This window comes from Cyprinus carpio, chromosome A4 (genome assembly GCF_018340385.1).
Source record: "Cyprinus carpio isolate SPL01 chromosome A4, ASM1834038v1, whole genome shotgun sequence".
NCBI classification, from domain to species: Eukaryota; Metazoa; Chordata; class Actinopteri; order Cypriniformes; family Cyprinidae; genus Cyprinus; species Cyprinus carpio.
Window position 1 is genome coordinate 5,861,624 of NC_056575.1, and position 15,094 is coordinate 5,876,717.

Consider the following 15,094-nt stretch of genomic DNA (forward strand, 5'->3'; position numbering starts at 1 on the left):
TAGCTGTGACCTGTGAATAATTAATTAGCTGTGTCTGTTCAAGCTGTGTCTGTTCAAGCCATTACTTTCTTGATGTTAATTATGTTTTGTTTTACTAGTTATTAAGTGAATGTGCAGTTTTATATCATTGTATATTTTAGTAATATCAGTGACTGATGAAATAAAGAAGGAGGTTCTTTCTTTTTCACATTGAAAGCGATAGTTCAAAACAACATGAGTCAGGATGTAAGAACTGGTCTGAGAACAGAACAAATCATCACAAGCTCTGTCGGGAAAAAGAAGAGAAAAACCACCTTTTCATTCACTTCTATAGCAGAGAAGGGATTTGAACCCACAGCCCCCGCACCAGGAGACATCATGTGCTATAAGCTCCGACCACTCAGCCACACCACCTCACACAAATATAGAAATTCACTTACTATAAGAAATAAATGCATTTACACACATTAAAAAATACAAATAAATAATTAAACACTTTGTCTATTTACATTAATATTAAATAAAATTACAAATAATAAATATTCAGAATTATAATATTAAAAACAGGCTTTTGCAGAGGAAGTAAATACTTTTAAACATTAAAAAAGTTTGTCTACTTACACTGAATGTGAAAGAAATCTAAATAATATTAAAATAACATTTAGAATTAGAATATTAAAATCAGACTTTTGAGCAAATTAAAAAAATGAATAAATTTAAACACTGAAGATGTTTGTGTCCATTTAAATTAAATAGTAAATAAATATGAGTATTATTAAAAATAATATTTAGAATTAGAATATTAAAATATATTTTTTTTTACAAATGTTAAGAAATGAATACATATTTGTTAAACACTGAAAAAGTGTTTTATATAATAATGAATAAATATGATGATTAAAAAGAAGAATATTCAAACCATAAATTAAACATTTAATAGTTTGTGACTAGTTAAAATAAATATTACTTATATAAAAAATTCTAAAAAGCTAAAGAGAATAATAATTATAATGAAGTCAAGTAGTTTAATTTTTTTTCTTCTTCTTCTTCTTCTTCTTCAATAAATACAATTCCATTGATTAAGGCTGGTTATGTCTTGCATGAGGGTTAGTGTTACAAGCTAAACATGAAACACTGCAGCCCTACAAACCACAAACACATGGGCGAGTGTGTTCACGTATTAGCTTTACCTCTCTGTCCATGATCAGTATTTCATTAATAAAGCCTTATGCATATTGCATTCATTTAGGAGAGAAATTTTGTCTTATTTGAATCACACATTTCATCTTTTCTAAAGGCTTTTGGTCGAAGAGAAAACGTGTTGTAGGACAAACTTCATCATCAGCTTGCAGTAAATGTGTCTCTGTGAAGCATCTGTGTCACACTCACTTTCTGAAGGGATCTTGGAAAATAATACATTTTTTCATAAAGTTTAAACTTTAATGTTTCTCTATTTGAGAGACAGAGGCTGTTTCTAGTGTGTGGCCCTGTTCTGGTCACTTCTGTTTGTCCCACACTGATCATTCTGACAGGAACATTAAGCTTCGGACTCAACTACAGTTCAGTCATTTTGCATTGGATCATCACTTGAGATCAATGAAAATTTTACAGACTTAGGAAAGAAATGTAGACAAGAGAACGTCATAAGATCTCTCACTTGCTGATGGTTCATATATGAGGCACTGGAGAGCAGCGTCACAATGAGGAAAGTCTGCAGAAAAGAAACCAAAAAAGTTCATTATGATTAAAAAATCAGTCGCAGAAAATATCAAGTCGATCAAGCATTCTTTTAAATAATATAACATAAATAATTCGAACTAACTCCAAACATGTGAATGAAATTGGATATTTTTCATAATAAACAGAACTACCAATGCTGACTAATAATACTCAAAGATGACTTCTCTTTTCTAATGTTTTTCCTTGGGTAGTTTACATACTGTAAAACACGGATGGTGAAAGCTGAGTATAATCAAATGAGTTTACTGCTTACCACCCTTTACATTTTTGATATGATCAAAACTGGAAAACCTGCTGTACACAATCAGCTACATGCCTTCTGTAATCTGCTTCATAGTTCATATTTTTAAGTACAAAGCCTTTTAGGACAGTTTTCAAAACATAATTGTACATCTCTCAACCATCATGATATTGCTTTGGATGATATATTTTCCCCCAAAGTAAAAACCAAAGAGCATAAAACTAAGCATTTAAGTATCTTTGCGAGACGTATAATTGAGAGATACAGAGTAACACCTGATATGTATTCTACATAAGCAGCTTGCTATACTGATCTCAGTGATTTACACTACAAGCTGTCAGAATTTCCTCTTTTTGGTCATATAAATATCAGCAGCTGCAACATATTCTCAATAAATCAAACTATACGAGCCGTAAAAACCTTATGTATCAAATATGCAAACAAAACAAAAATTCTAAAGGGTCAAAAACTTTACATGTAACATATATAGAGAGAGATGTACCTTTATATAAGATGTTATTGTCTCTGAATACCAAGAAATGTATGGTCTAAGATAAGTTTTATAATAAAAATATGTTTATGCAGAAAGTTACTTACAGGTGAGGTTGTGTCGCTTTTGTTTTCTGACGGGCTGTAATTGAGTGACACAGAGTCTGTCGCTGCAGAATCTGTACTTTCATGACATTAAAACAGCATGAATGTGATGAAGTGTCAGTGTTGTTAAGGATCAAAAGGTGTCAGGTTGAGAGTGAAGCCCTTTTATGCCACATAGTGGAGCGGATGGAAAACTGCGCTTTATTTATTTATTCATTTTTTATTTTTTTCAGATGAGATGCTTCAAGTTGGGCCACTTTAAAAAGAAAATGAGCAAAGGTACATATGAAATGCATGTTTATGTGCTGTGCAACTTTATTGTGTATCATTTTACATTTGGTTTTGCAATAAAAGAGTAGAAAACATCACTTTGGACATGATATAAATGAATATAGTGGTTCCTTCATTCCAATGCTCTATTTTAACACTGAACTACATAATACTGAAAATGTTTGTTATTTGTTCTAAGCCCTGAGGCTGAGACATTTAAAAAAAAAAAAGCAAGCTTTGGCCAATAAAGAAAAAGCATCTGTTCAAGGTGTGATATGCAGTTTTTGTATCTGACAACTAAATTGAAGCATAGAAACACTGCCTGTGTATACGATGGACAGAAAGCAGCTTTTTAGCCATTGATTTTCAGATCTTTGGCCACCAACATGGCTGTGACGGGGTGCAGCGCTCCACGGTTCTCCTTAAAAGTATTCAGTGCCTTGTCACTGTACTTGGAGAAGTTGTAAACTTCCCTAAAAGAGAAAAAAGGAGTGAAAAGGAGATCAGCAAGTGCACTTTGAAATGGCCTTGATGAGCTCTGGATGCTTGAAAACAGAAGTGTGAACGGTTGCAAGGAAATTGCAAAACTCTTTGTAACATCCCGTTCCTTTTAGTCCATTTTAAACAAGTCACCTAATTTTTTTTGTTGTTTTGGTCAAACTATGGACTTCTCAAAACAAATGAATGAATTTACTTGAAGAGGGGGCGAGTGAATTTCATTCTGCCCTGTTCGGTAGCCATCTTCAGTGCCAGAGGAACGGCTTCCTCCCAGTGTGCCCTCACACAGATGCGCAACCACCTGCAGAAACAAATAATTTGACACCATCAAATACTGAAATATGTAATAATCAGACAACTCCAAAAAATAGGGTGTTTACCTGAAGCGGACCTCTGCGTTTTTAACACTGTTCAGCTGGTAGACCTCCTGCATCTTCTTCACATGGGACAGAGGAAGGGGCTCCTGATACAAGGTTGTATACGAAGGAAACAGACAAAAACATTTCAGACTACTTCTGCTTTCAGTTCCTCTGTCTTTCGATCAGCAGTGCTTAATGTGTTTGACTTAAATAGCTCTGCAACAACATACTGAGGTATTACAGACTAAACTAGATTTCTACATTTAAAAAATGAAATATAAAAATTTAATTAAGTAGTTAAAAATAAGTATTACATAAATGTTTTAATTTTATAAAAAAAATTACATATACATTAAAAATGTTTAATTGTGCAAAACTCACAAAGTGCTATACAGTCTGTTTAAATAGAAAAATAAAAATGTATTTAAATAATTAAAGATCAATATTGGATATTGAAATAAAATATCCCATTTATATTAAAAAATGTAAACAGTCCATGCATAAGTGCTATGCGCTCTGAAGGATTTTCACAATAAAAAATAAATATAAAAAATATGAAATTTTATTCTAAAAAAAAGGTGAATATTTAAATAAAATGTTAAATTAAAATATTTAAAAAATAACACATTCATATAAAAATGTGAACCTTTCTTGCTTGCGCAAGATTAGATATCAGTAAAAAAAAACAAATATTATACTTACATTAAAAAATGTGAACAGTTCATGCTTGTGACATTAATAAGTGTTATGTAATTACAAGGTCATTGCTAGGATGATTTTGGTGGTTGCTTACAGACCCAAGACAAAACCCAAACAAGATATTGTGGTGTCTAGACATGACTTAGGACATGACTAGACATGACCTCCTTCAATTTTTCACTTGTTTTCACTTATTTAGTACCTCTTGGAGCAATAAAGCCATGAACTCAATGAGCTGAGGAGAGTTGAGTTTCTTCACGTCTTCCTCAGTGAAACTTGCAAGGTCCTCTTCTTTTGCCAATAGAAAAAAAGGAAGCTTAACCTTAAACTTATATTATTTCAAAAAGCTTCAGAACTGTGAAAGGCTGTGGTGTGGTTTAACAGGAGAGAGACGCACTTTCACCCATCTTTGGCACAGAGCAGTGCAGGCGTCTGCCATTGTGGTGTCATACCTGTGCACAAAGAGGACAAGTTAAAATCAAATCACACAAACACACACACACTCACAATCCAAATGTGTGCTCCAGCGCTCACTTTGGTTTGACGGGGGCCATTCCTGGAGTGTGCATCCATGCATTCCAGTCCACTTTATTCAAGATGTCCACCTGATAAAGAAGCAAACAGGGATGTTTAAAAAGTAAATAGAATTGAGTCATCTTTAGAGTTCTAACAGGATATTTGTTTGATCCCATCATGAATGGTTCCAAATCATGAGACACATCCCATTAGCATTCTTATTATTTATTAAATCTTGTTTTTTTTTTTTTTTTTTTTTGGACATAAGCCTGGAACTATGTGTATTCCTATATCACTGGGCTTTATTTGGCATCTTGCATACAAATATGATGCATCTATATATTCAAGTACAAGTGCATTAGTTCTCACCTTGTCTTTGAAGTAAGTGAACAGATAGTTCTTCCATTCCTCTGTGGTTACAGTGCCATATGCAAACAGCTGAATGTAAGACTTCACGAATCCCATGAAGACCTCTACAATTTAAGGCAGAGAAACACTATTTTTCCTTTTATTTGTTTAGATATTTGTTCTGTATTTTTTAAATGTATTTATTTATGATATTTTAATGGTTGTATATTATTATTAACATAGATTAACGTATATACACTATTTTCTGCATATTTTATTGTTGTTAATATTTTATATTTATATTCTGTCATTCAAATTCAGTCAGAAATTCTGTCAGTCAATGGCTACCGTCCACTGTTTGGTAACCCACATTCTTCAAATTATCTTGTTTTGTACTTAACAGAAGAAAGAAACTGGTTTGGAAAGTCATGAGGGTGTGTAAATGGTGACAGAATTTTAATTTTTCACTATAAATCTTGACCTTTTAACTCTAGATCTACTTTTAGCAGTTTAAAGTGGGAGAGGAGACAGTATTTTGTGTACCTGGACCTCCCAACAGTTCCTCCAGATGATACAGCAGAGCAAACCCTTTCTCATAGGGCACAGAGGAGAATGCTTCATCCGTGTCCACCTCATGCAGATTTGGGACCAGGTTTGTGAGCACATTATTCGCTCCAAACTGATTCACCTACAAAACAATATAATAGTGACTTGTTTTACCAGTAAATTGCATCTAAACAGAAAAATCACCAAACAGACATAAAAACAAAACAAAAAAAAATTGTTGATGCAGCACAGGGCATAATTTGCATGATTTATCAGATTTTCAGAATAATCTGTTGTAATCATGCCCGCAGCCAGCTATGAGGTCACCAAGGTTCGGTCCTGGGTACATTTTTAATGTTAAAAAATAAAATTTGTTCTCTAAATGACTAATCTGCTATTTAAAGCTCCTCATATGAGTGCCTGCATGTATAATTAAGTTTAGACAGCTTGCAAGAATGTTTAGTGCACGTGGTGTGAAAATGAGCACCGCGAGACGCTGGCGGAGTGAACGAGGATTGAGAGAGAAGTGAGTGAGGGCGCGGGCGCAACCGTGTTGCCAGATCCAGTTATTATAAGCGTCTTTGGACTTGTCTTTTCTACTTAATTTGACACTTTAGAAAGTTAATAGAGTGGGAAGTTGCAGTTTAGGATTAGCGATATCTTTATCTTATCTTATTTTTTATTTGTTTTCATAGCGATATCTGGCAGCACTGCCAGAACTTAAACTGATAGTAATCAAAAGAGCCCACAGACATTGCTGACAGGATACCACATTCGGTAAGGCAAACGGAGAAAAAAAAAAAACAAAAAAAACACACACACATCATGATATTATCTGTCAGAAGAGTTATCAACGCTATCAAAACAGTAGCATATAACACTAGTGCAGAGATCTGTAAAACAAGTATGTTATGTCTATGCTATTTCATATTGTAGTTAAATTTTCACAAAGTCATGCCAACAACATTCATAAGGGCATTAGACAAAGTTATCATCTATTTAGCAATGGTTATTAATGAAAACTATAACAGGAATAGGCCTATGTATTGTTGAATGAATAATAAACAACTGATACAATTATATAACCCTAACCTAAAGTAATGGTGCAATGTGATATAATTTAACAATGCTCATTTCTCCAAAACAGAGAAAACATCTTTCACAAACATCTACATGTCCGTCTCTTTTAAAGTGTATTTAAATGTATATAATGAGTTGTATGTGAGGTTATTATTATATTATTAATTCCTCATTAATTTTCAAACCCGGCCATGGTTGTAATTTCCTGTGAGGATCAGATAAGAGTTATGTGTGACTTACAGACTCTTGAAGTTCTTTCCACCCTCCGATGCCTTTAAACTGCCTGAGATGTTCACTCTCCATACACCTGGCAATCATTCTCTCAATGTACACCGTATGACCCTCATTCAACCTGCAGAGAAAGGTTCACTTGTTAAAAAAATTAAAGGAGTCATGTCATAGAAAACAGGATCTTTTTAGCCGTTCTGAAATGAAGCAGTTCAATGTACTACTGAACACTGTCCGATCATTACAACCAAAAGATGGCACTTTTGCATATTCAGATCGGCATATTCAGGCATGATTGGCATATCCGGACTGACCAGAAATGCTCCCAGTTCCTATTGGTCACCAGGTTCCCTGTCCAGCTGTGGGAGATTTCATGAGCAATGACCTGCAGCAAAACCAAAGCACAGAGCGGATTCACATTAGCAGAAGATATGTGATTTACAACAAATTAACCTCTTCACCTATAAATTAACAAATTAGCCACATTATCCTAAAAATGTTTTAATGCACAGATGACTTACACCAGCGAGCGATTTGTCTCCAGCCTGAAAAACATGACGAAAGAAAATTACCATCAACAAACAGAAGTTTATCACTTTTATTTAGTTTCAATTATTTAATTTATCTTTGCTTTTTTTACACTCTAGTTCGATGTGGTTCTGCTAGGTTTCTGTTTATTATATAATAATAACAAAATTCAGGGTTATTACACTTTTCGACCAATGAATTTAAACTTTCATGACCTCTCCAGCTGAACAAGACCAATATGTAGCCAATAAAATATATTTTACAAAAGAGAAAAAATAAACACAAAAATATATATTTACTATAGAAATATGCATTATTTAGCAATACAATGTAAAATATATAATATATAATAATAATATACTGTACAATATATTATATAATATACTGTATATGCTCACCAAAGCTGCTTTATCAAACAAAAATTCTGTAAAAACTGTAATATTGTAAAATATGATTAAAATTAAAAAATAGTTTTCCAGTTTTTTTATCTATATTTTAAAATGTAATTTATTGCTGTGATGCAAAGCTGAATTTTCATCAGCCATTACTTTAGTCTTCAGTGTCACATGATCCTTCAGAAATGATTTTAATTTGGTGCTCAAGAATGATTTATTATTATTATCAATGTTGAAAACAGTTATGTTGTTTCATACTGTTTTTTTTTTTTATCGAAACCATGCTACATTTTTTTTCAGGACAATGAATAGAAAGTTTAGATGAACGTCATTCATTAATTATCATTTATTAAAGCATCACTGTCATGATTTTGATCAAAGCATTAATTTCTTAAAAAGAATGGTCTTGACCCCAAACATTTAAATAATAGTGTATATGACGTTTTAACACATTTATCTATGTTTGTGCAGAACCTTTATAGACAGCGATTTAAAACTTGTTACTTTCGGTCTGTAAATGTGGCTTTGCAATGTCTGTGTGAATGCTTCTACTTGTTGCAATAGTCTGCAGATATCTATGAAAGGAATTATACGGACCAGTACAGTGGGAGTGACAAATGTGAGGCAGGGGTTCTCCATGCCCCCGTAAGGAAAAGACGGAGGCATCACCAGGAGGTCATATTGGCCCCACACGTACGGCCCTGCCAGACTCTCAGCTGTCTTCAACATGGTCTCAGTCTGATAAACAGTAAGAAGAAAACTGCTATCTGTTATTCATATCAGATGACTAACAAATTCAAGTAAAGTGTGGTTACTGCTGTAAGACGTGATAGTTATCTCTCACTATCTCTAACATTCACAAGTGCTGAAAACACTGTCTAGAAATAAAAAAAAAAACGACTCCTGTCACCTCTGAAAACTCAAACGCTGCCTCATCCACATTCTCCTTCTCAGACCAAACTCTGGATCGGGGGCCGATTTTCCTGTAAACCACAAGCAATGATTATTTACACTTCATCTGGGAGGCATGCACATAATTCTTAAATGTCTGGAATTATTTAGATTACTTGCTTATGCTCATCTAGGCTGCATTTATTTAATTAAACGTGCAGTGAAAATAGTCATATTGTAATACTTTTTCTATTTTCATACATTTTAAAATATAATTTATTCCTGTGTTGCAAAGCAAATATTTCAGCATCATTACTCTAGTCTTCAGTGTCACATGATCCTTCAGAAATTAATCGAATATGCCTATTTTATGTTCGGTAATCATTTATTATTATTCATGCTGAAAACAGTTTAGTTATTTTTGCTGCTTTATATATAGTAATACACTAACATACTAAGTTTTGTGCAAGATTTTTTATTTTTTTTTAAAGAAATTAACACTTTAAGCAAGGACACATGAAATTGATCAAAAACAGTGAAGGCATTTTTAATGTTACAAAAAAAAAAAAAAAAAAAAAGTTTAACGGTTTCCACAAAAATACGTTGCATCATGTGTTAAATTGTTACGAAATGATAGCATAGTTTTATATTGTTAGAAAAGATTTATATTTTGAATAAATGCTGTTCTTTTTAAGAATCTTGAAAAAAGTATCAGTATTTGCCAGCACAACTGTTGTCAACACTGATAATTCTAACATGTGACACTTTATACTGGAGTAATGGCTGATGGAAATTCAGCTTTGCATCACAGAAATAAATTCTATTTTAAAGGATATTCAAATAGAAACCATTATTTTATATTGTAATAACATTTTGCAAGATTACTGTTTTTGTTTTTGTTTTTTGATCAAATAAATGCAGCCTTGATGAGCATAAGAGACTTCTTTAAAAAACATTACAAGTCTTACTGATCCCAAACTTTTGACCAATAGTGTATATAAAATAGTAATAATAATAATAAAACGTTAATAATAACTTGACTGTAACACTAGCTCTATCTATTCTATTTCTTTTCTATTTACTTTTTATTTATTAACAGAAATAAGCCTCTGCTAAATGATTAATTGGTCATTATTACAAACTTTTGTCCAGCAGTGTATATGACCACTTTCCACACTTTTAGGCCCTTTAAATTAGAACAAGCTATGTTAGTTACTGTACCTTTCTATTTATAATGGCCTCTTATGATTGGCTAACCTATATGAATGTGAAAAAGTAAGTAACAATAGCCACATCTGAATGCTGAGTGCTGAATATGTAAACATGGTTGGTCGTATGAAAATATGAGCATGGTTCTGAAATCAAAACCATAAGAAGATGGAAGGAGGACAAGAGAAAGAAGGATCACCTGCTTTCCACAGCACCAACGACAATAGCAATGAGGTAAGACGGCATTGGGACCTGCAAGAAAGAAAAAGAATGTCTTTCATTTTTGATATACATTTTCATTTTGAAACCAACTCTCCGTTAAAGAAGATGACGTGACACTGACCGGCTGTCTGAAGCGATAGATGACTCGGCTGCTGTCGCTCGGATCTGGTACCTGACCATCATGCAACGCACTCATCAATGCCACCAGCTCCTTGGGGACAGACACCTGAGACACAGGAAAATGTTCCCAGTGTTAGCGCAGAACAACTGTGCAATTCTGTATTATTTTTCTTCCGTTTATCTTGGCATGCGCTTCACTGCTGCTTTGTTGAGTGTATAATTAGTGCTTTGAGCTGCTCATGCATGTCACCTGTGCATAGTAAGTGTGCTTCACTGACGGACTGTCCTGGCAAGGAATCATGCTCCTACAGTGAGTGGCCTGTTGTAGGCAGAAACAGTTAGAGTAAATGAAAAACAAACAAACAAAAAAAATATACAATAGTTTTAAATGCAATGTAGTTTGCTCATAAATTGAAAACCATGACTGTAAAAACCCAGGCTGGAAAGTTTTCAGCCACAAGCTGGTGTGATGTTCTTTCTAACAAGTAAAACATGAGAAACATTTGTTTGCCCACATTGCAAATGCATAAAAGATGCCTTACTCTATTCTTCTTAATATGTATGTATGGGTTTATTACACCAAAAGACTTGTAATTTAGATTTACATGTCAGTTTTCCACCTTTTTATGGCCTTTAAAAAAAAAAAAAACTGTTTTACTACTGTACCTTAAATACTTCTATATGTAAATGACCACTTATGATTGGCTAACCTCTTTGGATGACACCAAAATGCACATTTGAGATAAATTGTATATGGAATAGAAACCAAGAAAAGTGGAAAATCCCATGTAGTTTGCTCTCAAGTTGAAAACTGCTATTCTAAAAATGCCATAGGACAGGCTGGAACGTTTTAGTACTACTAACTTATTACAACATTCAAGCTCTACAAGGACTCTCTGTGATAAACTAGGGAAGCATAAGGCCTGTGAAACACTGTGGTTAGTAATGCAAGATTGCACAAATGATAATATTTCAAGGAACCTGCACTCTACCCATAGGTCTTCACACGTACACATGCTGTGTGGTTGTAGAGAGATAAGAAACGGAGACTGGTGGCAATAAACTGGTACACGCAATAAACTGATAAGGACTTGAGGTTTTGGATGATTGTGATCTTGTAGTGCTGCATCATCACAAAAGTTAAGAATTTGCATTTATTTTTAAGCCTTGAGGTTTAAAACCAAGGGATTTTAAAAACTGACAATTTCTTATTGGCATCTTCTTGCTCTTGAAAAATCAAATACATACACTTTTGTATCAAAATGCCATCGGTTATGTTTTTGGTGAACATAAACAGCTGGAAGAAAATCTGATGTGTGTCAGTATAAACATCTAAAATCAAACAACTAAAGACGAATAAAAGCACATACTGTTCTTAACTGAATCGCTTGTGTAACTTTAATAAGCATAAATTTATATTACATTTATACATCTTAATACTTTTATTTGATTTCGTTATTCAATTTATGTACTATTTCTTATTTCTGGTAGACAAAAAGTACTTGATGTTTTCAGTTAGGTCTACTTCATTCTGCATCTTTTTTCTATTGTATTTATTTGTGCTGTTGTTTGTAATTAGGTTTTTTGTGTATGTGTTCTTTTTTCCATCACTGTTTGTTTAGTTGTCCTCAGTAAGAGTTTTTTTTTTATTATTATTATGGTCTAGAAACAATCAATACAAGGCTAATCATTTACTTAGTTACATTAAATAAACACAAACATATACAAACAAATATAGAGAGAGAGAGAGTTATTGTGAAATAAACAATAAAACTGGGATATAAGATTTTGTTCATATGACCCATGATGTACCTGGCACTGGCTGAAAAGGTATGGATGTTTTTTCCCAACAGTCTGTGTGGGGGTCAACCACTGCAGTGCTGTGGCACTAGGAGACGTCTCATATTCAATCTCCACAATCACATGCTGCCCACTAAAACACACACAGACAAATGCAATACAAGTTGCCAAAGATTAAAAACTTTGCATTGAAATTAAAGGCTGTCAGAGCTGAAAGTCAGAGATTATTTATATATGTTTAAATCGATTACAAAGCTGCAGCAGAGTTTCTGCTGGCAATTTGCAAAATAAAATTATATATATATATATATATATTTATATATGTTATTTATTTTGATTGAAGAGGAAGTAAATACATTTTAATAAAAAGAAAGCAATATCATGGATAGAAGATAGAAGCATTTTAGCCAGTAACAACAGGTTAGAAGTTAGAAACAGCTTGATGATAGATTCGTTTTTACAAACACACACCTTTTCACTTCATCAGGCATTAAATGACGAACTGGAGTCATGTGGATTACTTGTGGATTATTGTGATGTTTTTAATCAGCTGTTTGGATAACTTTGTTTGCAAAGCATAGCATCTTGGCAGTGATTTACATACCATAAATAACTTAAATGTTAGAAGAAGGGAAAAAAATTATATATATATATATATATATATATATATATATATATATATATATATATATATATATATATATATATATATATATATATATATCTTACAGAATGTCTACAGAACAAGTTTGTGGCAGTACCGTGAGAGTTCAAAAGGCAGGGTGATCTCCAAAGGGGAACCCTTAGATAAGGATCGAAAGTGTGAGAGAGAGAGAAAGAAAGATAAGATATAAATAAAACAATATATACCTAAATCTATTAGGAAAATAGATATAATAAATGGGCTTGAGAGAGAGAGAGAGAGAGAGAGAGAGAGAGAGAGAGAGAGAGAGGAATTATAAACATAAACCATAATATATATCCAAATCTGTTAGAAAAATATATATAATAACATAAAGTGTCCATTTACTGCCTACTTATCATTGTAAAGTTCACTCTCAACTAGGAACCACTTTCACATCAGACCGTTCATGTCACATCTTTCACATCTTGTCAAAACTTTCCATGGAAGTTTTTGGCATATTTGTTTCCACAGCACACCACACTGAAATGCCAAATCTGTTGCATACTGTATATGCAAGTTTAGATTTATATATATATATATATATATATATATATATATATATATATATATATATATATATATATATATATATATATATATATATATATATATAATCTATCGGTGTGATCTGGCAGCTCTTTAAATCAAGTTAATGTCAAGAGCGGTAAAACAAGTACACAGTACGAGACTAATAAACCTCATTAATTATGAGATACATTTGACATAATCGACAATATGACAAGAGAAGCATACGCACATGCATTTGCAAAAAGATGATGGCTGAATAAATGTATCAAACTTATAAAGAACACACTTTGAAATGAATGCACTTAAAAGTCATCAGGTTACCTTGCGGATATATTAATACTGTATCAAGTTCAAGTAAAGATGTAACCCAGTCCTGCTGAAACTACTGTTACTGTATGACGAGCATATTTTACATGTAACGTTATAGTATCTATATTTAAATTACTAGTATTAGCTACTAATTCAGTAGATATTTTTTTTCTACAAACAATCTATTAGATACTTAATTAAAATTAATTAAAGCAATAATAGCAAAGTGAAAGCGTACAGCACACTGCATCTTACTCACACTTAGGTGTGTGTGTGAGGTGAAGCGATAAAGTCAAGCAAACACAATGACAGCTTTGCTGAAGCAGATGAAAACTGTACCAGAGAAGAGAATTTATCCTCCAGAACTTCCAAAGTCAGGGCGACTTTCCCTTTGAGCACGCGCTTGTCAAAGTCAACATGGTAAATGAGATTTAGGTGCTTGGTAGCGCACTTGGAGACAGTAGAGAAAGAGCTGGGGTCCGACACAGGAGTCATGATTAAGGCAGAGAACATTCCGCTCACCCTGCGAATGCATTTTAAATAGCACGCAGTCACGTGACACCGGCCTTGTGAATGGCATCATGGAAGTTGTAGTTTTTCTTGATTCTCTGCGAGAACGATGAATTGCTGTCCTCTAGTGGCTGAGGCTGTTCGTACAGCCTAAAAAATACATACAACTAAGCTAAGAAAAAGATAAAGAATCAAACCATTGCATTGTGGCATTGTTGTTATGCACATACTCTCATGACTGTAATGTTATACAGTAACGCTAAAATTAAATCATATAATATTTAAACTGCAACGTATTTATGCAAAATTGTGTTTTTTTTCTAGGCTTTATTTTCACGCTGATTTAATTTAATTTAATTTTAGAAAAATTTAATTTAATTTTAGAAAAACATTTTCAACAAAAAGGTATTACTTCAATATTATATTAAAGTCACAATGATTTTTTTATATTTAAAAAAAATGAAAAACAGGTTTAACCTTTATAATGAAAAATATTATTTCTATATCATAATACTATTTCTATAATGATATATTATTATTAGTAGTAGTAGTAGTATTTCAACATAAATTTGAACTGTTAAAGATTCACAGGCGCGTGTTGTAATATCTTCTTTTTCCACTAGATGGCAGAGAATGAACAGACATGTTAAAAACAAGGTCATTGCTGAGATGATAACTGTTTTCATATGCGCCTTAAAATGTGTGTGAACGTCTCAGGTGGACAGACTCAGGCCTCATTAATATCAGCCATTCAGATATTACATATACAACATCAAGTGTTGTTCAAGTGTGTGTGTGT

At 32.9% G+C, this 15,094-nt stretch overlaps 1 protein-coding gene across 1 annotated transcript; it reads right to left on the reverse strand.

Moving 5' to 3' along the window:
* Positions 1-2,848: 2,848 nt before the first annotated feature.
* Positions 2,849-14,280, reverse strand: LOC109064154 (leukotriene A-4 hydrolase-like). Its single transcript, XM_042736300.1, has 19 exons — positions 14,125-14,280; positions 13,025-13,083; positions 12,276-12,396; positions 10,714-10,782; positions 10,465-10,569; positions 10,321-10,373; positions 8,932-9,004; positions 8,619-8,759; positions 7,620-7,643; positions 7,413-7,483; positions 7,111-7,222; positions 5,788-5,932; positions 5,266-5,369; positions 4,915-4,985; positions 4,778-4,832; positions 4,583-4,678; positions 3,703-3,785; positions 3,519-3,623; positions 2,849-3,297 (listed from the first exon to the last, which is right to left on the reverse strand). The coding sequence occupies exons 1-19, from the start codon at positions 14,278-14,280 to the stop codon at positions 3,177-3,179; spliced, it is 1,764 nt and encodes a 587-aa protein (XP_042592234.1). The 3' UTR covers positions 2,849-3,176.
* Between the last annotated feature and the right edge of the window lie 814 nt (positions 14,281-15,094).